Below are 27184 nucleotides of genomic sequence, written 5' to 3'. Positions count from 1 at the left end.
ATCAGACATATTCAATGAACTCAAGTGTCATAAATACATATTTTCTGAGGAAAATGAGTTCATGTGCAAACAGCCATCTTTTCAGTATGAAACAAGTGACCATTAAATGAACGTTAGAATGTGGTGATATCAAGAAACTCACAGCATAGTTAAAATCATAGTTCCTATTAATTTGCTTAAGTAGCTCAAATAAATTTTGGTAATGCCTATGGTACTAAAGAAGAAACTGAAGTATTGAAAGCCTCCTTGGCCACACACTAGTGAATGGCAGAGATAGGATTCCAAGACAGTTTTATTTGATTTCATTATTGGAGCTTTCTTTCACTGTATTTCCTTTTCTAATGATAAGGTCAACTGCAAGAATGCAAATCAACTGGAACAAGCTCCCTATTTGTTTTTAGTTTTCCTCCACACTTTCAGAGCTATTCCTATAGGGAGAAAAGGTTGAACATTACTCTGGAAGAGTAAAGTAGTCAAGATTCATTGCACTGCTTGTCATCTAGGAAACTCTGAAGGCCCTGGTTTTCACTTCCCCACCAATCCTGCCTCCAGCAAAGATTATTGTCTTGTATTTTTTGTCAGTATGGGGTTCAAAAATTTTTTCCTCAAGGAAGTTAAATTCACAAAGAGATTTGAAATAATTTGGATTTCTCATATTTTCCTAACTTCCCAGTTCATCTTTGAATTAAGCTAATTCTTTAACCATCAAAAGTATTGAGAGCCCAGTATGTCCAAATTAAAGAGTTTGCAGCTTTAATGATGCACATGAAAAATACAGTATCTGACTTGATTATGGTCTCTCTCGAAGGATAGAAACATTTGGATAGAGAAGAAAAGGAGATATTTCATAATAGTGTGAGCAGATCATATTGAGGGACACTGACTATTTGAAATAGAACATGTGACCAGGCAAGCATAGGGAGATTTAGGAGAAGTATAAAGGGGTATGATTGTGGAGGACCTTGATCAAGTGGGAGATTGGATTTGCTTCTGTAAGCAGAGTTGGAAGGATTGTATGGAGGTATTTTTAAAGGATTAACCTGTAAACTCTGAAATAGGATGAAGGGGGGAGCTACCTAAATATTAGGTGGTATGATCAGATAAACCTATCGATCTCCATTTCACTCTTTTTCTATGTGAAAATGTTAGAAAAGAAACAAGCAAAACCACATTTCTGAAACTTTCTTATAGTGGATCCTTGAATTACAATTGCAAGTGACTCTTCTCCATTCTCTTGTTCAGAGGTTGGTAGAGAGGTGGCAATGATTCTAGGTAAACTTAATTCCATTAGTGACCTAAAGGTAGTAGTCCCTTTACTGGGCTGATTCTGTATTAATCAAGAGGTCCATCCTAGAACTTGTTCCTAGAAACAGTATTAAATCCCTTTTGCTTAAAAAAGTGTTTTTTATTTCTGGCATTGATGAAATATTTGTACTAGAAGTGGTGCATTAAAATAAAAACCTAGGGACTTCCCTGGTGGCGCAGCGGTTAAGAATCTGCCTGCCAATGCAGGGGACACGTGTTCGAGGCTTGGTCTAGGAAGATCCCACATGCTGCGGAGCAACTAAGCCTGTGTGCCACGACTACTGAGCCTGCGCTCTAGAGCCTGCGAGCCACAACTGCTGAAGCCTGCGTGCCCTAGAGCCCACGTGCTGCAACTACTGAGCCTGCATGCTGCAAGTACTGAAGCCCGTGTGCCTAGAGCCCGTGCTCCACAGCAAGAGAAGCCACCACAATAAGCCCACGCACCGCAACAAAGAGTAGCCTCTGCTCGCCGCAACTGGAGAAAGCCCACGTGCGTCAACAAAGACCCAACACAGCCAAAAATAAAATATTAAAAAGAAAAAAAACCTAAAATATGTGTTAATGTTTTGTGGTCAGGAGTAGTAGTGAGGAAACATATTATGAGCTGGAAGGCTGGTGGCTTTTCTGAGTTATGGCAACTGTGGTGAAGTAATTGTTACGACAATCTGAAAGACAGACCACTGAAGCTTTAACTTGAAAGGATGAAGTTAAAAAAAAAAACAAAAACTTTGTTAAGGTGTGTGGCCTGTTCCTGGCTGCCTTTGACAAGAGTTTACAACAAAGACAAGAGCTCAGCCTGATATTGGCCAGTTTTCAAGAAGAGATTGAAGAAAGTAGAGTCTAAAATTCTGGTGGGGCTTCCCTGGTGGCGCAGTGGTTGAGAGTCTGCCTGCCGATGCAGGGGACACGGGTTCGTGCCCCGATCCCGGAAGATCCCACATGCCGCGGAGCGGCTGGGCCCGCGAGCCATGGCCACGGAGCCTGTGTGTCCGGAGCCTGTGCTCTGCAACGGGAGAGGCCACAGCAGTGAGAGGCCCGCGTACAGCAAAAAAAAAAAAAAAAAAAAAAAAAAAAAAAAAAAAAAAAAAAAAAAAAAAAAATAAAATTCTGGTGATTTATGGGTTGGAAAAGCCAGCTGCTTCTGTACAGCAGGGGATAAGAGGGTTTATCAGAGTCTCCTATTAAGTTTCTTAGAGGATGAAGGGCAGCCCTGGGGCAAAGATCAGATAAAGAATGTTGCATTCCTGCCCAGGCTTATTGCTTCTGATCAATGCAAGGTAGTCTCAATTAAAAAAAGTGGTTAAAGCAAGTTGGAGTGGGTGGAGAGTGTTCACTGGCACATGAAAATAACTGGAAGCAAATCAGTTCCTATTAAGTTTTTAGAGGAAATTTTAGCCAAATAAACCCTAGAACTCATCTGCAAAACTCTTTGGTTGTTCAGTCCTTAAGGCAATTTTCAGGCACCAAACCTGCATTAACAGTTGTAGGACATAAGGACTGTGTGCCCCAAGGCTAGTCTACTCTTCCACACCCACTTCAAATTTTGCCACAGAGAATATGGACAAGGAAGAACTATTCAACAGGAAACGCCAGGAGACAACAGAGAACACAAGACAAAGGAGCACCTTCTCAAGAGCAGAAGCAGGGTCTTCAAGGGTATGAGGGTCTTCATAATTCCTGTTCAACCGGATCTATTTATTTCCATGACCATTGATTGTGGAATATTCTCCTTTCTTCCCTTATCCACATGGGGATATTTAATTTGACCATTCATTTTCTTCCCTTAACAGGTCAGTGATCCATGAGGAGCTGGAGTTGGCCTTAATGGAAAAACAAAATAAACAAACAAAAAATGGCTGTCCATATCCCAGAAACCTTGGAATTTGCAAAGGGTGTAGAAAAGACAAAGGGTTGTGTCAAGAGTAAAGGGAAGGAAGGGAGAGTTTCTCTGAACATCCTCTGATTAAACTCCCAGTAGCCTGGAATTTAACCTTTTTGGCAATCCAGCTTCAGCAAGTGTACAACAGTGCCTAAGGGGATGACAGAGCAACAGGTTAGAAAACAATTGGGAATCGGATTACCTGCGGGCCATTTGTTGCATCCTAGCCTAGACTGGTCAGAGAGTCACATAGAGGGAACAACTACTGTCTATTTAAATGATTTCATTTGGGGGCCTTTTGGCAGCATTAGCATAGCATTGACCCTAGGAGAGGTCATTTAAAAGCTCTCCAAAGTGTGAACATTCTTTTCTGAAGTGTTTTCTCATATGTATGGTATTCTGCTTAAGCCATTGGTTTTGTTTATTGCCCTGACCACATCTTATACATTTCTGTCTCTGGGCCTTTATTCATGTGATTTATTTGACTTCTCTTGAGTCCTCCCCAGCTAAAATACTACTCATCTCATTTCATATACTATTATTCCTTTTATATAAATATATAACTTAAAATTTTTTCAGTTTTTGGAATTAGTTCTATTATTTAATTGCCAGAAGATTGTATTACGCATGTCTTACTTTTCCAATTGAGTTATAAGGTCTAAAAGAACAGAAAATGGTTTTTATACCCTGTTGATATATATACCTCAGGATTCAATAATTATTTGATAATTGTTTAATTGCTGAAATATAATGGTATCTCTCACTCATATTCGATGAATATATAATCTAGTAAATTATCTGTAATCAGTGTAACACATCATTTTAAAGAATTAATTTACTTTTATCCAAAAAGTCTTAAGACCGATACTTGTCCCAATTCTGTCATACAGAGAGGAAAGTCTATTCATATTTTTCTATTATTCTGAATCACACTATCAAATGCTGCCCCTGCCAGATGCAGCATTATTCCATTTACAGAAAGTTTATAGTGACGATGCTGCTAATATGCCTCCATTCTATATTTTTCTTTTGCTTTGTTAATATTCTGGTAGCTATACAGGATATAGTTAGCTTTAAATAATCATAACATTTTTATTTCATGACCTTTCCACCCATCTCTTTTAATACAGTGGTTGTTAGTTTACAAAGCAAATACAATATTGTTCTTCATAAGTTCATTTTAGGTATTTTAGGTGGTAAAATTTATTTTGCCAAAAAAGGGGCACTGCTATTTGAAATTGAAAGATATTAAGTGCCTCTTATTCACAGATCAAAAGTACAATAAATGACTGCCTGGATATTGTGCAGTGGGTTTTCTATATTATATTTAACCATTACTCTTGATCTGACTCTCAGAACTTATCTCTATTGCCTATGAGCCCTACCTACACCCCAATATCAGAACAGAATGATGTTACACATTTTTATGTTTGGTTTTACACTAACTCTTCCACTGGTTCACACTAAGTTCCTTTGGAAATATTATCAGCCCACCAGAAGATTTATCTTAATTAAAAAAAAAAAAAAGGGACAGTAGTCTTTTCTCCTTCTCCTGCTTGAAATACATTGTAATTTATGTGCATACTTCTCCCCACACCCCCACCATCAATCTAGTAATCTATTATCCACTTAGGTAGATTAGCTAGAACAGTGCTGGTTTGCTCTCATTTCTTCTTGATCAGCCAGTAGTTTGTTTGACTTCCCTTTCATTAGGTTAAAGAAATAAAAATAATAATAATGGGCGTTTAACCTTTTGATTGCCAAATCTGAACCTATTTGAAGCTTCAGGATGACTTTCAAAATCGCAAATGAGGCCTAATGTTCCCTCCATCTTCAGCGTCCCAGTGAGGACTGTGGCATGACCAGCAGTCTAGGAATTATTCTCATGTTTAGGAATTGGCTTATAGAAGTTAATGCGTTTTCATAAGAAAACAATTTTGAATGACACAACTATGTAATTTGACACATACAAGATGTTGCCAATGTGTTCCAGTGCTTATTATGACACAGGTTTAACACATGATATGCCTATGGCTCTTTTCTATGTACCAGTTACACTCTTCTATTTTGTGTCTAAACATTTACTCCTACAAACTCTGTGTGATCATCTTTTATATTTTTCTATTAGAGATAACTCAATTAACTGAGCAATCCTTTTTTGCTTGCCAACAAAATACCACACAGTGTATCAATACTAAGTCCTTGATACACAAAGATGAATTAGAGCCCCTGTTTCAAGATGCTCATAGGCTAGTGAGAAAGCAAATGTTTAAAGAAATAAATTCCATTTGGTTATATATACTGAAATTAAAGTCCATGGGGACATGATAGATAGAATAACTGATTCAAAATATTCACAAAATGTTTAGTCAAGCCACAGTCTCCAAATGAATTCTCAAACACCATTGATGTCCTGTGTGAATGAAATGATTCAGTATCTGTAGTAAAAGAACATTTCGTAGCACAAAAAAAGTTGGAAAATGTATTAGTTAAGTGTTTTGAAGTCTCAGGATGAGAGGTGCTAGGTGGTTCAACTTGATGTTATGCTCTCCTAAATTATTTTTAATCATCTGGAAAAATAAAACCCTGAGATTAATTTTCTGTAAGAAGTACAAACAACATGGTTTTACTTCCCATAGTAGATATAATTTTACAATGTTTTAAAGCATTGTTAATTGATCTCAGCAGGATCATGCTTCATCTCTTTGACTGAATAATTATGCAATTCTATAGTCATGGTATCCATTATTCTTTCATTTGATTTTCATTCCAGTGTTCAAGGTCAGGTTTTCTTCTTGATATTTTGTTAAGTATCTTGCCTTTCACAATTATCCATGTGTTCCTAAGAAATCGGAATTTTTTTTAGAACCAAGTTTGTTTTTATGTGTTTATTAGTATAAATCACTCATCTTTTCCTAAATTACTTGGTAGAGCTTTATTGAATTTCTTCAAGGAAAACATGACTCTTCTCCTAGAGTCCTTTATAATATATACTCTCTTTCAGGATTTAAATTATATTTTTAACTTTTTATTCTTTAACTTATTGGGGTTTTGTTAGGCTGCAATACATCAAAGATCTTTTTATAATCACTGTGCCTGGTATGATGTTTGATATTATAGCAACCAGGAGATGAAAGAATGAATGAATCAGTGACACTTTGCAAATTTGGTTATACAAATCTTCTACCAGGAGTTGAGATTACACCTTGAATAATTAGCATTTAATGATGTTGACTTAAAAAAAATGCATAACCTGAAAGTTGAGAATTATATTTTTTTGGCAGACATACCGAGGACTTAAACCTGGGAGAGAGCCTCTCAGATAGCTCTGAGGGACTGTTCTGATGAGGTAAGGGAAGAGCCAGGATATATAGGAGTTTTTGCAAAAAAAAAAACCCACAAAAACAAACAAATAAAACCCCCACAACAACAGGTAGTCAGAACATCAAAAGATTACTGTTAACTAAAGAAAAAACAGACATCTCAAGTTAATGAATTTAGCACTTTTCTATGTATGGGAAGATGCAAGGATCTAGGTTCATTGAAATCATTCCTTTAATTTGCACCTTAACTATCTAGGGCCAATCTCCTGTTTTCTCCATCCTCAGTCCCTTCCCGGTGCACAGTTGGGGGTGGTTGCAGTGGCTGATGGCTTGATGGCTGCAACATCCTTTGTTTCCTGATATAGCAGGTGACATTTTAGTCCACAGTGAAGGCATGACCCAATCTTTAGTAGATCATAACTTAATCACACCTAATTTAGATGTTTCAAATGGAAAATTGATTGTAATAATAATAAAGTTGCAATTTGTTGAGCTAATAATAATGCCTGCCATGTAGTGTTTGCTCAGCATATAAATTACTTATATATATTGTTTTATGTAATCATATCAACAGCCTTGTAAAGTCGATATTCTCATATCCAAATAGTATGCATACATTATTTTGGCTGTTCGCCTTTCTAAAAATTAATTTTGGTGATCCTATTTAATGCACTTATTCATATTAAATGGAATTCATATTAAATTAGTAAACTCACATAGTACATATCATACATACTGTGAAAATCTCTGCTTATATGTATTGGGTTGGCCAAAAGGGTTTTTTTTTTTTTTTTTCCCGTAAGATGGCTCTAGTAGCACTTAGTTGTCTTTAACTTCATTCAAAATAATTTTGTTAGATTGTATGTGACAGCCATCATATCAGTGTGCATTTAAAAAAAGACATCGAAATTGGTGAATTTTTGTGTAACCATTCTGATATTGAAGATGGAAATAAAAAAGCAACATTTTCAGCATATTATGCTATATTATTTCAAGAAAGGTAAGAATGCAACCAAAACGCAAGAAAAAAAGGTTTGTGCGGTGTATGGAGAAGGTGCTATGACTAATCGAATGTGTCAAAAGTGGTTTGTGAAGTTTTGTGCTGGAGGTTTTTCACTGAATGATCTCCACGGTGGGTAGACCAGTTGAGGTTGATAAAGATCAAATCGAGACATTAATTGAGAACAATCAACATTACCATGCAGGAGATAGCCAGCATACTGAAAGTATCCAAGTCAAGCACTGAAAATCATTTGCACCAGCTTGGTTATATTCATCACTTTGATGTTTGGGTTCCACATAGGTTAAGCGAAAAAAACTTTTTTTTTTTTTTTTTTTGCGGTACGCGGGCCTCTCACTGTTGTGGCCTCTCCCGTTGCGGAGCACAGGCTCCGGAAGCGCAGGCTCAGCGGCCATGGCTCACGGGCCCAGCTGCTCCATGGCATGTGGGATCCTCCCGGACCGGGGCACGAACCCATGTCCCCTGCATCGGCATGCGGACTCTCAACCACTGCACCACCAGGGAAGCCCAAAAAAAACCTTCTTGACCATACTTACTCATGCGATTCTCTACTGAAACGTAATGATAACGTTCCGTTTCTAAAACTGTGATGGGCGATGAAAAGTGGATACTGTACAACAGTGTGGAATGGAAGAGATCATGGGGCAAGCAAAATGAATCACCACCAAGCACACCAAAGGCCAGTCTTCATCCAGAGAAGGTGATGTGTATATTGATGGCATTGGAAGGGAGTCCACTATTATGAGCTCCTTCCAGAAAACCAAGCAATTAATTCCAATAAATACTGCTCCCAAGTAGACCAACTGAAAGCAGCACTCGACGAAAAGCATCCAGAATTAGTCAACAGAAAATGCATACTCTTCCATCAGGATAACGCAAAACTGCATGTTTCTTTGATGACCAGGCAAAAACTGTTACAGCTTGGCTGGAGTGTTATGATTCATCCGCCGCATTCAACAGACATTGCAACTTCAGATTTCCATTTATTTCGGTCTTTACAAAATTCTCTTCATGGAAAAAAATTCAATTTCTTGGAAGACTGTAAAAGGCACCTGGAACAGTTCTTTGCTTAAAAAGATAAATTTTGGGAAGATGGAATTATGAAGTTGCCTGAAAAATGGCAGAAGGTAGTGGAACAAAAGGGTGAACGTTGTTCAATAAAGTTCTTGGTGAAAATGAAAAAATGTGTCTTTTATTTTTACTTAAAAACTGAAGGCACTTTTGGCCAACACAGTACATTTAGAGATTCCAATTATTTGCTCTCAGTTTTTCTCCTGTGAAGAGTTTATATAAGGTACCTCTCTCAAAGTAACACTTAATGACAGAATAGCTCTCCTTTCTATTCATGACGTATGCATAGGATATATATTCACTACATGAACCTATATATTTTTGGTCAACCCTTTTGGAATACTTCTTTTCCAATTTAGTTTTTACCCTACCACATCCATAAAACCTGTCTTCACTGTATTTTCAAGTCTAATAACTATTATAGTACTTTGAGTCTTATATTTTAAAATTGTGAATATGCTTGATAATTCTCCTTTTTTTCCCTTTCCTTCTAGCTAACTCTTTATCCTATTTTTAAACCTTACATCATCAGGAAATTCTTTCCAGACCTTTTAATGTAGACCAAGTTTTCTCAATTATATACTTTCATTTTAGCCTATATGTTTCCTTTATCCCAATTACTACATTATAATTAATATTCTGCAGTCATTTCTTTCCTTGGTTAACATCAAGTTATGAACTCTATGAAGGAAGGGCCATGTCTGTCATTTGCAAAACTATATCCCCAAAATATTGCCCATGATAGCTGTTAACAAACATTTGTGGAATGAATATCTACTTTTCATGGGTAACAGCATGCAATTTTGAAATGATCTAAGACTTTTAAGTTAGAGACACAGGCTTGAACCACAAGTCTACAATTCATTAGTTGGGTGGCCGTGGGAAAGTTTCTTAAGCTGATTCCCAGTTTCCCTTTCTGTACAGTGAGGGAAATCATATATGGTGTTGGGTATTTTGTGAGATGTAAGGTGGGAAAATGAATGCTTAAAGTGTGGCTCAGAGCTGATTTCAACAATTAAGGCTACTAGCATTCTCAAATTGTAAATTTTTAGAAAGCAAGGAAGGTGGTGTTGCTTTACCTGTTACACATCACAGAGCAATGTTAATGGTAATCCTCAAGAGCCTCTGATGAATAAATTGTGTCATTTACCAAGTTATTTATTGTTATGTTTCCTTTTAACTAATATAGATGAATGTCACTAAACTCTAACCTCTGTAACTCAATTAGATTTTTGTTTATCTTGGATCTCTCCCAAGTAATTGTTTGCTGTATCAACAATCCTTTACACTTTAGAATAGTTTGTTACCAAATTCCTTCATGTTACTTGCTGATAATTTCAATATCTGTGAGAAGAGAGAAGATAAATAAAATATACATCTTTCCAACAAATGCACAATAATTTATTGTGGATAGAGCAGTAAAATTAAATAAAGGGTCTCTGACATTTTTAGAGACATATTTTGAGTGTAAAGTCTTCAGACATGTTTTCCAGTTTTCTTTTCAATTCACTAAACTGTCCACCCTAAGTATTCCAGTTTTGTCTTACAAACATGATCTCGTGGCATAATTCCAAGAGTAAATTCAAATAAACCTTTAGTACATAGGGAGTTTCTTTTATTTATTAATCTTTGCATTAAAAAATTTGATCAATGCTCAACCAACAGTGTGGTGAATATAACTTGATAGTACCCCACCAATACACTCCAGTCCCATTTTAAACTTTGCATTATGGAATATCAGATGAGATTTATCAGGTTCTGTAGCTTTATTTTAATCACCTAAACCTTTTGATTGATACATTAGTGTCATCTGTTGGTGAAGAAAGATAGCTGTAGTCTGTTCAGCAATTCTGCTTTTAGATGTAATCATCTGCTTCAGAAACACATTGAAGTGACAAGCACAATATGGTTATCTTGCATGTACATTTAATGAATTACATGAAAATTCTTCATTTTATGCTTGAATCTCTATTTTCTTTAAGAATGATTTCATAATAAATAATATCATTACTTTGTAAATACCATGTATATTAATGATTAGTTTGTAATCTGTATTACTGAACGTGACCTACCACATATATCTTCATTTTTTTCCGAAATTCAAACTCTTGATAGCTGGTAGAAACAGTGTTTAAAAATTAATCTAAAGCTAGTTCTAAAATTCTTATAGTAATGAAAAAGCTAATTTTATTTAAAAGTTCAAATGTGCAGCACTCTTTATTTAAAAAAATCAAGACTAAAAAGTGAATGTTCAATCAGAATATAGCAGGTTTTTTAATGGTGGGTTAGATAATTCTTCCAGTTAATAACACATCTTTCTTGGCTCTGCGTTTTAAAATGGGCATAAACAGTTTAGAGAGAAGTCCCAAATTAAAGGGTTGGGAGGGCACAACAAATAGAATCCATGATCAGTGACTATAGAATTGGGATCTATTAAACCTGAATGTGAAACATCCTAATAATTGTCTTCCTGGGTTACTCATTGTTCAGAGGATGATGGGTAGGTTGTTGTTTTTCAAGGTTAAAGAACAAGGACAAATGAAAGCAGGAATTTCTGAAGGTGAGAACCAGATATATTTTGGAATTATCTTCTTTGAGTTTCATTTCGAAACAGGCTAAATTCTTATCTGTCTTCTGGTTTAGAAATAATTCAGCCACAAGGCAAGGGCTAGATTAGGTAATCTATTAAAATTCCAACCAGTGTTATTATTAATTCACTGATTCACTTCATGTTTTCCTTTCGCTTTAGGTACTTTTTTCTGGGTAATGCATGTTTGTTCATTTGAATAAAAGTTAAATTTGAGTATAGCAACTATTTAGAGCTTTCTTCTTTCTTCCTTTCATTCCTACACCTAACCGCTTCTTGTAAAATAATTTGGAAACTGCTTTTTCCCCTAGATACATAATTTCATGATAATTGAAGTCCTGACCTTAATTATTTCTTAGGGGTGAGAGGGAAAGGAGTGGATTGAATCTAAGGACACAAGTGGTAGTTTCATTAAAAATATTTCCTTTTTCATTACTATATTCAAGGGATTTAATTCTTACTCATTTCATCAAAACTTATTAACCTCACCATCTCTTACAGCAAACATCTCATCTATTAATCAGTTGAATTTTCTAAAAAATTAACTATCTCAAAATAAGCTGTTCATTTCAAAAGTATTTTATAAAGAATGGCTGAAAATTTATAGACAATAAATATGTTTTAAATTTTACTGAAAATGAACCTATAAAATATGCCTTTGAGAAATAGTAAAGTGAGATATTAGAAATCATTAATCTCGGTTACAGATATTTTAAAATATTTTACAATGTGTAATTAAATGGTGAGGAAGCTTAAGGAAATTGCCTGTTATTTATAGAAACCATTGATATTTAATTAATATTAGTCAAGTTATTTTCTAGGATTGAGAACCTAAAATAATTGCTTTAAACTAAAAGTATATACTTCATTTCTAATGTATATAGGGCAAGTTCCATGAATCCTCAATACACTTCTCACTGATTGACCTCATTGGAAATTCATCACTGATTTTTTTCTTTTCAGTACTCTTGAAAAATTAAACAGAAAAAAAAATTCACTTAAGAAACACTCTCAAAAGTACTATAAGCATATCATGGGTAATAATATAAAATTTCAGCTTTGTTTACTGTACAAATTATCAATAAATTATGATTGCTTTTGTACAGTTATATCTACATTTTATGAAGTGTTTTATTTTGATATTGTATTTTTACTTACTATTGTTATTGGTATTTTCAATATTAGTGGTTTATAATTATTTGATTTAATGTAAAATGATATTGCATGGAATACTAACTGAACAAATAGGATGAATATCAAGGCTAATTGGAAACATACTTTTTTTTTTTGCATTGCGACATCTTTTTTACCTTTTTATTTTGCAGTAATTTCAGACTTTCAGGTAAATTGTGAAAATAGTACAGAGTTCCCATATACATACTCTTATCCAGCTTTCTTTAATATTAACTGCTTATGTAACCATAGCACAGTTATCAAAACTAGGAAATTAACATTTGTATAATACTATTAAGTAAGCCATAGACTTTACTCAAACTGGAATACCTTTTAATCCATTCATTCCTTACTGTTTGTACTTCTATTGATTATTATTTGTAGTATAAAAGTAGTACAGTGTAAAGGTAATATAATAGAAAATTTAGAATATACTATAAGAAAAAATAATTCTCCCCAACTTCTGCTATTTCTTTATATTTTTTCTATTTTTTTCACTTAAAGTGAAAATGTATTTTTCTCTGAGATGAATATTATTTTAAAAATCTCTTATATTTGTATACTTGTATACTTTTAAGCATCAATTAATAAAATAACAGGGCAATAGGTGAATATCAGACAATTTCCAGATATTTTGCCTATTGATCTAGTTAAAATTTCACAAGTGTATGCACTTACTATGATAATTCTCATTGTATTCTCCAGGTTAAACACATATTAGAGCTGGAATTCTAATCTCTCCAACTTCAAAAATATGTCCATTTTTTGCTGCACTATATTTTTCTTATTTAAGTGAAAAAAAGTTTCCACCCAGAATGTATATTTTTTTTCAGATAAATGTTCATTAAGTAGAAGCATCAGAGTAATGGAGAGCATACTGATGAAACTTGATTTGCATATTATTATGTTAGTAGAATTTAACTTTGAAGAAGCCACATAAATGGTATTGATCTTTTTATCTGTAAAATATGAGTAATAAATACTAATTTAAAAAATTGCCACAAACTTAAACAATATAAAATACCTAAATTTTGCTGGCACGAAGAATGACACCTAATACCTATTCGGTAAAATTTCATTCCTTTCCCATACTTCTTTGTTTATGTAATTGAAATAGCAGACATTTCCATTTTTCTGTAAATCTTTTTAAAAGGAAAAGAAAAGACACCTGTATCTACATATAATTTTATAAATGTAAAATGTTAAAAATATATATTAAAATAACTGTAAACTCTCCTTTTGCCTCCCTTCTATAGAATTGCAGAGTAGCTCTTGTGGAAATCCAGGAGTTCCACCCAAAGGTGTGCTATATGGTACAAGGTTCGATGTTGGGGACAAGATCCGCTACAGCTGTGTAACTGGATATATCCTTGACGGCCACCCTCAACTCACCTGTATAGCCAGTTCAGTTAATACAGCTTCATGGGATTTTCCTGTTCCTATCTGTAGAGGTAAAGAAAAAAATAATGTTTATTTTTATGTTGACTGAATATTCGTTTGACATAATGAAAATATTTTAAAAATAAGAGTGATAATCAGACAGTATATTTGCAAAACATATTTGGTGCTTGTTTCTTTTATAAAATCTGAAGCTTAGAAAAAAGCACATACAGTACATGAAAGATTAACAAAAATACTTAGGACAACATTACTTGTGAAACGAGACAATGGATTATATTTTTATATTTCTATACATATTTATACATACATTGTGTATGTATGTGTCTTGATGTTTGTACTGGAAAAACACGGAGTTTATGATGCTTAGAAATTTAGTTAGGCTGTCAAAGTCATGATTTTGTTTTCATTTTGAAATATTGACTGAATCTATGAATCTTTTAAAGATTTCTGGTAGAGAGCTTAGCATGGGAATTCGTGAAATTAAGAATGCTGTATAATTTATTATCGATACTAATAAGGATCACTTGTATTATGAGGAAAACATAGTAATATACTAATGTAGACAAAGGTACAAAGCACATAGCCTGGAAGACAGAACATGTTCAACATTAGCTGAATTCGTGCATGAATCTTGCCCACAGAAATTCTCTGGAGAAATCATGATCTCAAGTCATCTGCCCATTTTTTGATCAGGTTTTGTTGTTGTTGAGTTCTATGAGTTCATTTTCTATACTGGTTATTAACCCCTTATTTATTGTAGTATTTGCAAATATCTTCTCCCATTCAGTAGGTTGTGTTTTCATTTTGTTGGTCCTTTGCTTTGCTGTTCAGAAGCTTTTTAGTTCGATGTAGCCCCATTTGTTTATTTTTGCTTTTGTTTCCTTTTCCTTAGGAGACATATCCAGAAAGATATTGCTAAGATCGATGACAAACAGTGTACTGTCTATGCTTTCTTCTAGGCGTTTTATGGTTTTGGGTCTTATATTCAAGTCTTTAATCCATTTTGAGCTGATTTTTGTATATGGCATAAAATAGTGGTCTAATTTCATTCTTTTGCATGTGGCTGTCCAGTTTTCACAGTGCCTTTCACCGCAGAGACTATCCTTTGTCAACTGTGTGTTCTTTGCTGCTTTGTCATAAATTAATTTTCCATATATATGTAGTTTTATTTTTGGGCTCTCAATTCTACTCCATTTGAGCTCTATGTTTTTCTGCCAATATCATGCTGTTTTGATTATTATAGCTTTGTAATGTAATTTGAAATCAGTGTGATATCTCCAGTTTTGTCCTTTTTCCTTGGAATTGCTTCAGCCACTCGGTGTCTTTTGTGGTTCCATATAATTTTTTTTTTTTTTTTTTTTTTTTTTTAACGTGGGCCTCTCACTGTTGTGGCCTCTCCCATTGCGGAGCACAGGCTCCGGACGCACAGGCCCAGCGGTCATGGCTCACGGGCCCAGCCGCTCCGCGGCATGTGGGATCCTCCCAGACCGGGGCACGAACCCGCATCCCCTGCATCGGCAGGCGGACTCTCAACCACTGCGCCACCAGGGAAGCCCTCCATATAATTTTTAGGGCTTTTTGTTCAGTTTCTGTGAAAAATGTTGCTGGAATTTTGATAGGGATTTCATTGAATCTGTAGATTGCTCTAGGTAGTATGGATGCTTTAACAATGTTAATTCTTCCAATGTTAATTCTTCTAATGAATTAACAGTGTTAATCCATGAGCTGAGCATGGAATATCTTTCCATTTCTTTGTGTCTTCTAGGCCTTTATTACATTGAAATACTCTTTTCTATACCTATTTTATTGAGAGTTTTTTGTCATAAATTTGTGTTGAATCTTGTCAGATGCTTTTTCTGTATCGAGTGGAACATATATTTATTTTTCATTTTGTTAACGTGATATATGTGTGTGTGTACGTATATATACACACAGATGTGTGTGTGTGTGTGTGTGAGTGTGTGTGTGTATATATATATCTCACATTGCTTGATTTGCAGATGTGGAACCATCCTTTAATTCTAGGAATAAATCCCACTTGATCATGATGTATGCTCTCTTAAAATTCATTATAACATAAATAGTAACATTAATAGTAACATAATTTTTGCGTATATGTTCATCAGATGTTGGCCTGTAAATTTCTTTTCTTGTGTGTACTTGTCTGGCTTTAGTATCAGGGTAATGTTGGCCTCATAAAATAACCTAGAAAGCATTCCTCCTTTTCAGTTTTTTGGAAAAAATTGAGAAGAATGGGTGTTAAATATTCTTTGAATATTTTGTAGAATTCACCTGAAAAGCCATTTTGGATCTGGAATTTTGTTTTTTGTGAGGTTTTTGATCACTGTTTTAATTACCTTATCAGTTTTCTGTCTATTCAAATGTTTTATTTCTTTATGATGTAGTCTTGGAACATTGTATGATTCTAAGAATGTATCCATTTCTTCTTGATTGTCCAATTTGTTGGTGTATAGCTGTTCGTAGTATTCTTTTATAATCCTTTGTACTTCTGTGATATCTTTTGTTACTTCTTCACTTTCTTTTTAGATTTTATTTATCTGCACCTTCTTTCTTCTTTTCTTTTCCTTAGTGATTGTAGCTAAAGGTTTATCTTTTCAAAGAACCAGCTCTTAATTTCATTGATCTTTTCTATTTTCTGTTTAGTCTCTTTTCATTTATTTCTACTCTGATCTATATGATTTCCCTTCTACTCAGTTTGGGATTTGTTCTTTTTTTTTTTTTTCCCTAGTTCTTTTAGGTTAGATTGTATATTTGATATTTTTCTTATTTCTTGAGGTAGGGCTGTTTGGCTGTAAACTGCCCTGTTGGTACCACGTTTGCTACATCTGATAAGTTTTGGTATGTTGTATTTTCATTTTCATTTGTCTTCAGGTGTATTTTTATCTTCCTTTGATTTCATCATTGATCCAATAGTTGTTCAGTAGCATGTTGTTTACGTTTCACATATTTGTGATTTTTTTAGCTTTCTTCTTGTAATTGATATCTAGTTTCATACTGTTGTGATCAGAAAAGATGTTTGATATGATTTCAGTCTTCTTAAATTACTGAGACTTTTTCGTGTGTGTCCCAAGAAATGCTCTATCTTTGAGATGTTCCATGTGCACTTGAGAAGGCTGTGTGTTACGCATTTGGATGTAATGTTCTGTAAATTTATTAAGTCCATTTTATCTAGTGTCTCATTTAAGGCCACTGTTTCCTTGTTGACTTTCTCTCTGGATCATCATTCACTGATGTAAGTGGGATGTTAAAATCCCCTACTATTATTGTGTTGCTCTGAGTTTCTCACTTAGTTCTGTTAATAATTGTTTTATATATGTTGGTGCTCCTGTGTTAGGGGCATATGTATTAATAACTGTTGTGTCTTCTTGATGAATTGTACCTTTTATCATTATAGTATTTCCATATCTGTCTTCTTATCATTTTTTGGTTTGAATTCTCTTTTGTCTCATATGAATATGGCTACATCCACTTTCGTTTGGCTGCCATTTGCTTAGAGTGTCATCTTCCATCCCTTCCCTTTGAGTCTGTGCTTGTCTTTAGAGCTGAGCTGAGTCTCCTGGAGAGCATATAGTTGGCTGTTGTGTTGTATTCTGTCTATCCACTCTGTGTTTCAGTTGGTGAATTCAGTCCATTTACATTCGTACTTCCATTTTGTTTTCTGGTTGCTCTAAACCTCTGTTATTTCTTTTTGTCTATTGTTTCTGTCTGCCATTTTATTTTGGTGATTTTCTATGACATATTTCTCAGTTTCTTTTTTCTTTCCTTATAGTGTCTCTGCTCTAGATTTGTGTATTATGGTTACCATGAGGTTTACATAAAACATCTCATAAATAAAATAGTCTTCTTTTATTGAAGTATAGTTGATTTACAGTGTTCCAGGTGTACAGCAAAGAGATTCAGTTATATCTGTCTATTCTTTTTCATATTCTTTTCCATTATATGTTATTGCAAGATAGTGAATGTAGTTCCCTGTGTTATACAGTAGGTCCTTGGTGTTTATCTATTTTATATATCTGTTATTCACAATTTCCCAATTTATCCCTTCCCCCTTCCCCTTTGGTAATCATAAGTTTGTATTCTGTCTCTGAGTCTAGTTCTGTTTTGTAAATAAGTTCAGTTGTATCATTTTTTTAAAATTCCACATATAAGTTATATCATATGATATTTGTCTTTCTCTGTCTGACTTCACTTAGTGTGATAATTTCTAGGTCTATCCATGTTTCTGAAAATGGTATTACATCATTCCTTTTTATGGCTGAGTAACAGTCCATTATATGTGTAGTGGAATATTTTATAAATATATGTGTGTGTGTGTGTGTATATATATATGTGTGTGTGTATATGTATGTATATACGTGTGCTGTGTCTGCTTTATCCATTCATCTGTTGATGGACATTAAGGTTGCTTCCATGTCTTGGCTCTTGTAAATAGTGCTGCTATGAACATTGGGGTGCATATATCTTTTCAAATTAGAGTTTTAATCCTTTCTGGATATATGCCCAGGAGTGGGATTGATGGATCATATGGTAGCTCTATTTCAGTTTCTTATGGAACCTCCATACTGTTCTCCACAGTGGCTGCACCAATTTACATTCCCACCAACAGTGTGGGAGGATACCCTTTTCTCCACATCCTCTCCAGCATTTATTATTTGTTGACTTTTTGATGATGGCCATTTTGACTGGTGTGAGGTGCTACCTCATTGTAGTTTTGATATGCATTTCTCTAATAATTAGTGAGGTAGAGCACCTTTTCATGTGCCTGTTGGCCATCTGTATGTCTTCTTTGGAGAAATGTCTATTTAGGTCTTCTGTGCCTTTTTTGACTGGGTTGTTTGTTTTTTTGATATTGAGTTGTATAAGCTGTTTGTATATTTTAGAAATTAACCCCTTGTTTGCATTGTTTGCAAATATTCTCTCCCAGTCCATAGGTTGTCTTTTTGTTTTGTTTATAGTTTCCTTTGCTGTGTAAAGGCTTTTAAGTTTAACTAGATACTATTTGTTTATTTTTGCTTTTGTTTCCATTATCTTTGGGGACAGATCCAATAAAATATTGCTGTGTTTTATGCCAAAGAGTGTTTTGCCTATGTGTTTCTCTAGGAGTTTTATAGTATCCAGTCTTACATTTAGGTCTTTAATCAATTTTGAGTTTAAATCTGTATGTGGTGTTAGAGAACGTTCTAATTTCATTCATTTACATGTAGCTGTCCAGTTTTCCCAGCACCACTTATTGAAGAGAGTGTCTTTTCTCCATTGTATATTCTTGCCTCCTTTGTTGTAGATTGACCATAAACGTGTGGGCATATTTCTGAAATTTCTGTCATTTTTATGTGTCTGTTTTTATGCACGTGCCATACTATTTTGATAACTGTGGCTTTGCAGTATAGTCTGAAGTCAGGGAGCATGATTCCTACAGCTCCATTCTTCTTTCTCACGATTGTTTTAGCTATTTGGGGTCTTTCGTGTTTCCATACAGATTTAAAAAAATTTTGTTCCAGTTCTGTGAAACATGCCATTGGTAATTCGATAGGTATTGCATTGAATCTGTAGATTGCCTCGGGTAATATGATCATTTTAACTATATTGATTCTTCCAATCCAAGAACATGGTATGTCTTTCCATCTGCTTGTGTGGTCTTCAGTTTCTTTCATCAGCATCTTATAGTTTTTGGAGTACAGGTCTTTTGCCTCCTTATGTAGGTTTATTTGTAGATATTTTATTCTTCTTGATGTGATGGTAAATGGGATTCTTTTCTTAATTTCTCTTTCTGCTATTTTGTTGGTAGCATATAGAAATGCAACAGATTTCTGTATATTAATTTTGTATCCTGCAACTTTACTGAATTCATTGATGTGCTCTAGTAGTTTTCTGGTAGCGTCTTTAGGATTTTCTATGTATAGTATTATGTTATTTGCAAACAGTGACAGTTTTACAGCTTCCTTTACAATTTGGATTCATTTTCTTTCTTCTCTGATTGCTGTGGCTAGGACTTCCAAAACTATGTGGAATAGAAGTGGCAAGAGTGGGCATCCTTGTCTTGTTCCTGAGTGGGCATCCTTGTCTTGTTCCTGATCTTAGGAATGTGTTCAGCTTTTCACCATTGAGTATCATGTTAGCTGTGTGTTTGTCATATATGGCCTTTATTATGTTGAGGGTTTTTCCCTGTATGTTCACTTTCTGGATAGTTCTTATCAAAAATGGATGTTGAATTTTATCAAAAGCGTTTTCTGCATCTATTGAGATGATCATATGGTTTTTATTCAGTTTGTTTATGTGGTATGTCAAACTGATTGATTTGTGGATATTGAAAAATCCTTGCATCCCTGGGATAAATCCCACTTGATCATGTTGTATGATCCTTTTAATGTGCTGTTGGATTCTGGATAACTCTCCATAAGTGTGACTTTAAGTTTGGTTTCTGGAGAATTTTCTTTTTTGTGATGCTGTGTTACCATGGTTTTTCATGGGGCTTGAGCTGTTCTTATGCCAGCACATTTGAAGTAGTGGACACTTTTCTTCTTTAGATGAATGTTCTTTTTTTCCTTGATTCTAATGATTTAACAGATTAGTAGTCAGAGGCCTTTCTTTTGTTTTTCAATAGCTTGTGCTATAGCACTGTTTTTGGTTTCTCTTACCTGAGCTGCCTGTAGCTATATTTGAAAATCAGCACTTTCCACCCTCTACCACCTTTGCTAGAGGTATTGCCTTGCGCCAACATTGTAGCTGCTTGTGCCTCGCTGCTGCTAATGATGCTGTTGTAGCTGGCATCATTACCTGGGGCACTGGGATGGCAAGAACCTACTCTGTGCCGAGGATCTCCTGAGTCTCAGGCTCTGCTATAGTGGAGGGAGTGGGAGAGTAGGCAGTGAGCTGGAGTCTCAGTTGCCTCTACTGCATCTGGGGTTATTAGGTTTGCATGTGCTACTGCTGTGGATGGGCAGGGCTGCAGTGGTAGGCACCTTCATGGATGGAGAGACCAGTTGCAGGCTCAACTGCCACTGCTACCTGGTTCCCTGTGAGCATGGGAACCACTGTGTCTGGGAGGCTGGAGTTATGTATGCCTCCTTCCCTGCTGCTACCAGGTTCTCTGGGACTGTGCGCTCAGCTGCTGTGGTTGGGGGTTCAGGATCTCAGGCACTGTCTCTGCTTTTCTTCTGATTCTGCCTTCTCTATGTATTCCAGCTCACCCACCTTTACATGTACAGATGTGTGGAACTCTCCAGCACCCTGGTGTGCTGGGCCAAGCCATATTTTTTGAGTTATGGATTTTTACTGGTTGTAGTTTGAAGAGGAGAGACAAAGAGAGCATCTCTCGTTCCACCATGATGCTGATGGCACCCCTGTCTACTTCTATGACTCCTAATTAACTACCGTTTGCTTAAGTATTTATAGTATATTAGGAAATTTATAAGCATGCTCACTTTTAAATTTCACAGTATGAAACTGAAGCTCAAAAATTAAAAAAAAAATGTTCAAGGTTACTCATTAAATGTCAAGAACCATGAAGAGTTTGAGATTTTACTTGACTTGGAATTAATGATTTCTCTTCCACAGTTTCTTAGATGGTGATAGAAGACACAAGACTCTTGGGTCAGAAACAAAGGAGAGTTTATTATTCACAGAAGTGTCAGGAGACAGAGCATCAGCGTTTGTGCCAGTTCTCCAAGCCCCAGTTCCCATAGAATGTATGAAGAGTATGAGATATCTGCATATGTAGTATGTGTTGTTATAGGAGAGGAATCATGAGCTTCAGGACAAATACCTTTGAAAAGATAGTTTGGTACAAAGAGAAGAAAGACAGTTGGAATCTCTGCTTGCAAGATGTACAGAAACATTAGAGTCTGATGAAGAAATTTTTCTCGATTTGGGGTGTGGTGGGGGGGATGCCAGATTTGAACCCATTCTGTCAGGTTCCAAAGCCTTAACTTGTTATCCCTTTGATACTTCACCAAAATTATTTGCGTCTCTCTTCAAAAATGTTTAATAACAAGGGAGTAAATGGAGTTTTATATGTGAATCAGTCCAAAAATGTTGAGTCAATTTTTTTAAATGCATAAAACTCCCTAAATCAAAAGGACTTATTAAGGTACTTAAAACCAAGAAGTGTTTTAAGAGGTTTCAGTGGAGTATTCCCAACACTATCTTAGTTAATTTCCTTGGTGGAGCTCCTTTTTTCCCTTCAGCTAAGAACCTATGGGGTCAGGAAGATCTGAATCTAAATACTCATTCTTCCACTTACCTACTAGGGCCTTTGAGCAAAAATTACATTATTTTAGAAACTATTTCTTTAGCTATAATAGAATTAATAGACAGAAATACCAAAATCACAGTACTGTTGGAGTTTAATATGATAGCATATGTAAAGTGTCAGTTACATACAAAGTTATTTATGTAGCTCTATCCAGTTTTCCTTAGCACTTGTTACCATCTTCTCTTTAAAAAAAGGAATTACAGTCAATAAAATCTTGATGAATAATATCACTTATACTTATATCCAAGTCTAACCTTACAACCAGCACTTCTGTTTTTGTTGTTGATTTTGTTGCTATTTTGTTTGTTTTTGCCAGGGCATATACTCTACTTCCCTACTCCTCATCTTCAAATCCCTTCAGGCATATTTTCTTTGACTCCCATTCTAACCTCTATGGCTTTTATCTATCAAAAAACGACCCCCATTGTTTGTTTTGAAATTCTGTCTCCTCAACTTCATTGTGCCAAGCTTACCTTTTTTTCTCTTTATCAATAATACTGATGAGTACATTTACTCATTCAAATATATTTATTAAGGGCCTGCTCTGTGCAAAGCATTATTTCATGTGATGAGGATCAAAATATGATTAAGAAACATGTCTTGCCTTTAAGAACCCAGTTCTAGTGGGACTGATCATAATGTAGTCAAGTAGTTACAGTAATGTGTGATAATTGCTTTAATATCAGAATCTATAGAATGTTAGGCACCTTGATAAGGAAGACCTTAATTTCTCCCAGTTGAGTGGAAGGGAGTTGAGGTTGGAACAGTGCTTTAAGAGAAAATTTCACAGAGGACTTGCTAAAAATACAAACTGTATAGAGCAAGAACTTTTTCAATGAGGCAATAATTTTCCTTTCTAGCCTCAAGTGTAGTTCTCATGTATTATTACTAATATTCACTGGCTAAAGGTGGAGTCTATGAAGTCATACTTCATACAGCGTATGATCTAGTTTTCTAAGGAACAATTTACCACCCGCTAGCTATTTTTTTTTAATTAAAACTTAAAAAGGTAGAGGGATAGTGAATTTGGATTTTGTGTGTTTGCCATTTTTGAAAAAAAAAAAAAAAAAGACTATTCAGTCCATGGCTTCCCTCCTCTACTCTTTGCCACTTGATAGCATACTGATTCTTTAATTTATAACTTTGCAGGAGGCTGATAACATTGTAATGATCTGCTTATTGCTTTCCCTGGAGTTTACATATTCTCTCCTTGATGAAACCTTTGCTTTTAGAGAGTTATTTTGGTGATCCCTAACCATGATAGTTTAAGAAAAATGAATGCCTCATGAACCTAGAGAGTATGGTGCAAGGGTTTTTGTGTTCACAAGCATGATGAATTTTATCAACACCATCTGCTAGTATTTGTAAAGGCATTTAACTGCTTGATGCTGGGCTAAACAATATTCTGTAAAAAGTGAAACCAAATTCCTGTGCACTAAGTCTGGATTGAAAATACCTGGCATACATACCTGTTCTGCACTTCTCCCTTTGATAGACATTCCATGCCATTTATCTCACTGAGCTTTAATGTGACCTCAGAGTCCTTCTCAACTCTGTGCTCCCAACACTTCTTAGAAGTTAAGAGCAGGTGGCAGACAAGGTGAAATGGATTTGCTAGTCCTAGATTAACCATTCTAAAATTCATAATGATATTCTATATTCAGAATGGCATTTTGGTATACACAACCCGGGGCAAACTAATAAAAGTGCATGTGAAAGTTACACATAAATTAAGTGTAACTTTGAATTTTTCTACCACACTTTCCATTACTATCTTGACAACGTTATCTGGGCCCAAAATCTTTCATTAGCCTTATCATTTCACATACAGGGATCTGGTCTCTTTATGTGAACGGCTGTATTTAATAGTAATGAGGAAAACATTTTCTGCATGCCTTTTAATAAACAAGAGAAGTGTAAATCATTTGATAATGGGGTTATTTTATCACCTCAAAGACTACCAAAATCCTAGTGATGTCAGGCTACAAGGAAAAATTGACAAGTGTCCCAGGTCACTTGCTGTTTCTTCATCTCTCCCAGGAAAATGTAGGCTGTTCTATCAACAATCAGGCCAGCACTCAACCACCTTCTCATGTACCCTAACCTTGTTCTGAAAAGTTCATTTGTGTGATTAAAAGGATGAAAATGTCTTGATTAAATTGTCTTAGTAGTGTCCAGTATGATGGAGCAAAGGATGCAAGACTTGTCTTTAAGGGTATAAGAGCCATGAGCTGATTTGCCTTCCTGCCACATATTACTGGAATGTTGTTTCCTTTGTCAAAAATTGAATATTTTTACTTATCTCAGGAGATCGTAAATGTTAGAGAGACTGGATTAAATGAGATAACATTTTTAAATGTTTCTATAATGCCTAGCACATAGAAGGTACTCAAAAATTACAAATTGTTTCAAATACATAAAAATATAATATAGTAGTAATAGCTATCACTTGTGTTATATATGTGTTTAGAATATTTTAAAATATCCATTGCCAGTTAAACATATGCCTATAGCTCCAAGATATTAAAACAAGAGAGTAAAAAAGTCTGCAAAGAGTGGACTTTTGTCTAATAAAAGCTTTGGTTTCCTTTACATGTCTGCCACTGAGAAGATATAGAATCTTTATGTGGATATTTAGTGTTTCAGGTCTCAGTTTTCTCATCTGTATGATAGGGGAGTCCTTACTACTTGATAGTTACTATAATGAGGATTATATTAGTTAATATATATAAAATACAGACTCTATAATATTCAACAAGTAGTGATTACTGCCTTACTTCTTACTTGATGATAGTCATCATCAAAACAGTTATTTGAAAACCAATCTAGATATATCCATTCTATGACCATACAGGCAGAGGAATTAATTTTTCTCAGAGTTGTAGTAGTTAAGGGGAACTTTAAACCCCACATTAGCCTAACACATTAGGTTGGGATCATCAAGTAATAAACATCAGTGGTGAAAATATGTTTCCCATGGGTAACAGCATTTCTGAGTCATTAATTTCTGGAAGTTCTCACATTTGAAATATATTCAGCAGTTAAACTGGTATCTACTAAGAAGTCACTATGCACATGCCATACAGCTAAAAGCCATGATAATTGAAACAGCCCCAGGCCTCATGAAACTCATAGTCTATTGAATATGGGAACTTTTCTTTGGAAGATGATCTATTTGGTGACCTGGGTTATTGTCCAAATGTGTGTACTTTAATTCCATGCAAAAAGATAGAGTGGCATTCTTGTATAAGAAATAGGTGCTGGCCTTTTGTTTATTTCTGATATTTAGAAAAGAAAATCAGGGATTTCTATATTTTTACCATATAATTGTCTGCTGCTGCATTTAGCAGTCAGCATTCTCTTTAACATTCAACTCACACATTATTTTCCCCACTAGGTATTTGTGAGTTACAGCTTCCTCCATTCAGGAGCTGTTTACTATTTTTTCCTTTTCCATCCTGTATATAATAACTCAAATGTTTTTGTTGCCTTACTCTATTGTCCAAGTTTTTTGTTCCTTCATATGTCATTCTCATTTTAAATTAATCCATTTTATTTGACAATAAAGAAATGGTCATTAAGTCTGTACTTTTTTGGTATTATATGTTATTATAATATATTGTTAATTTATAGATGTTTGTGGTTTTTTTCCTTAATGGAATGATTTCCACTTGTTTCTCTTTTTCTACAATTCCTAGAAAGATGATGACAAATGTGTATTTTGAAAATCAAACACAAAACTCAGTTTCTTTTTGAGGCAACTGAGTCTTCAATTGTTTATGCCTATTCTGTGTAACTTTAAGCCATATATTTCTGTGGAGACTTTTGTTTATTTGGAGTTTTTTGTTTATTTGTTTTGATGTGTAAGAATTTAAAGTATTTGTTCTAAATGAAAGATTCATATTGCTTGAGGAAAGTTTATATTTTTGAAGAATAACAAAATAGTTTGATAATGTTATACCCAAAATAAAAACAGAATTTTATAAATATTAAGCAATAGTCATTTCTAACACCTACATTTCAAATCTTGTAGAAAGAAAGAAAAATTATACTGTCTCAATGCTCACAAAGCATTCACATGATTATTTGGGACCATGACTTACAGAAAAGATGATGGAACATGCTTAGCCAAAAATATATTGACAGCTTCAGAATTTCCTGTGGTGAAGTAGATTGTTCAATGCATGATAAGAACCTTGAAGAGCAATCACCTAACTTCCTACTAGGATATAAATTCAGTGAACCACACCAATGACCATCTGGTATTCTATTGCTCTTTGTAAAGCCATCACTCCAAAGATAAGGCAAAATAATTAAGGAAAATGAATAGAAGAAGGGGAATCGTAGCTTATCAAAGACATTGAGTAATGTCATGTGACACATGGCTAGCTATGTGGACTAGCTTCATGTGAAAAGTCCTTTTTTTGTGTGCTAAGAAAGCACAGTAAACAAAATTTTTAAAGGAATCATTCTAGAAGGACACTTCATACATTTTTGGCTTGGGCTCTTTCTCTCCTATGCAGTATTATTGGTCACCTTAGTAAGTTATGTTAAGTGTGTGTGTGTGTTTGAGCCATTCAGTGATGAAAGATCTTTCATGCAGTTAATAATAGAAGACAAAATTTAAATGTTGAAATTTGAATGCCTTCAGAAATTCTACTTTTTTGGTCTATTGCTCAGTGTGCTTGAAGTCTAAGATCTTTCTATAGTCACTTTTCTTAGGATTGTCCCAAGTGCAGATCTGACTCAACAAATAATTTGCTTTTTTACTATATAATTGTTATGTATGTAAAACTGGTGCTAAATATCTTAAATATTGAAGGAGTCTTGAAAAATAAGTATTTTATCTATAGTTTTTAATGGTTCCATATTTATGTCACTAATTCCTTGTATTTTTGAGTCAGACAGTTTTCCCTTCATTTATTGCTCCTTATGTTTGAGGTTACCGTAGCATTCAAACTAAGTTACAATTTTAAGGTCACTTATTATATATTTGTATTTGACTTATAGCTAATGTAAAAAAGGCAGATGATGTAGCATAAAAACATGATTTACACAGTAAATACAATAAATGAGAATAAGGATAACTGTATTAAGAGAAAATAATGGAAGAGCAAGTCGAAACCAAGAGCAAAGTTAATATATTTACCAA

The 27184-nt window shown here is 34.7% G+C and overlaps 1 protein-coding gene across 3 annotated transcripts in view; it reads left to right on the top strand.

Annotated features, from left to right (window-relative positions):
* CSMD3 (CUB and Sushi multiple domains 3) overlaps window positions 1-27184 on the top strand; it is a gene marked incomplete at its 5' end in the record, with an annotated part of 1086230 nt that overhangs the window by 241174 nt on the left and 817872 nt on the right. For all 3 annotated transcript variants that reach the window (XM_079722286.1, XM_079722285.1, XM_079722284.1), the window contains one exon: window positions 13616-13810. In XM_079722286.1, coding sequence (XP_079578412.1) covers window positions 13616-13810 — 195 coding nt within the window. The remainder of the gene's footprint in view (window positions 1-13615; window positions 13811-27184) is intronic.

The sequence above is a fragment of the Hyperoodon ampullatus genome (assembly GCF_949752795.1).
Source record: "Hyperoodon ampullatus genome assembly, chromosome: 17".
Classification (NCBI taxonomy): domain Eukaryota; kingdom Metazoa; phylum Chordata; class Mammalia; order Artiodactyla; family Ziphiidae; genus Hyperoodon; species Hyperoodon ampullatus.
Note: the sequence above shows the minus strand (reverse complement) of the source record. Positions and strands in the feature narration are given on the sequence as shown.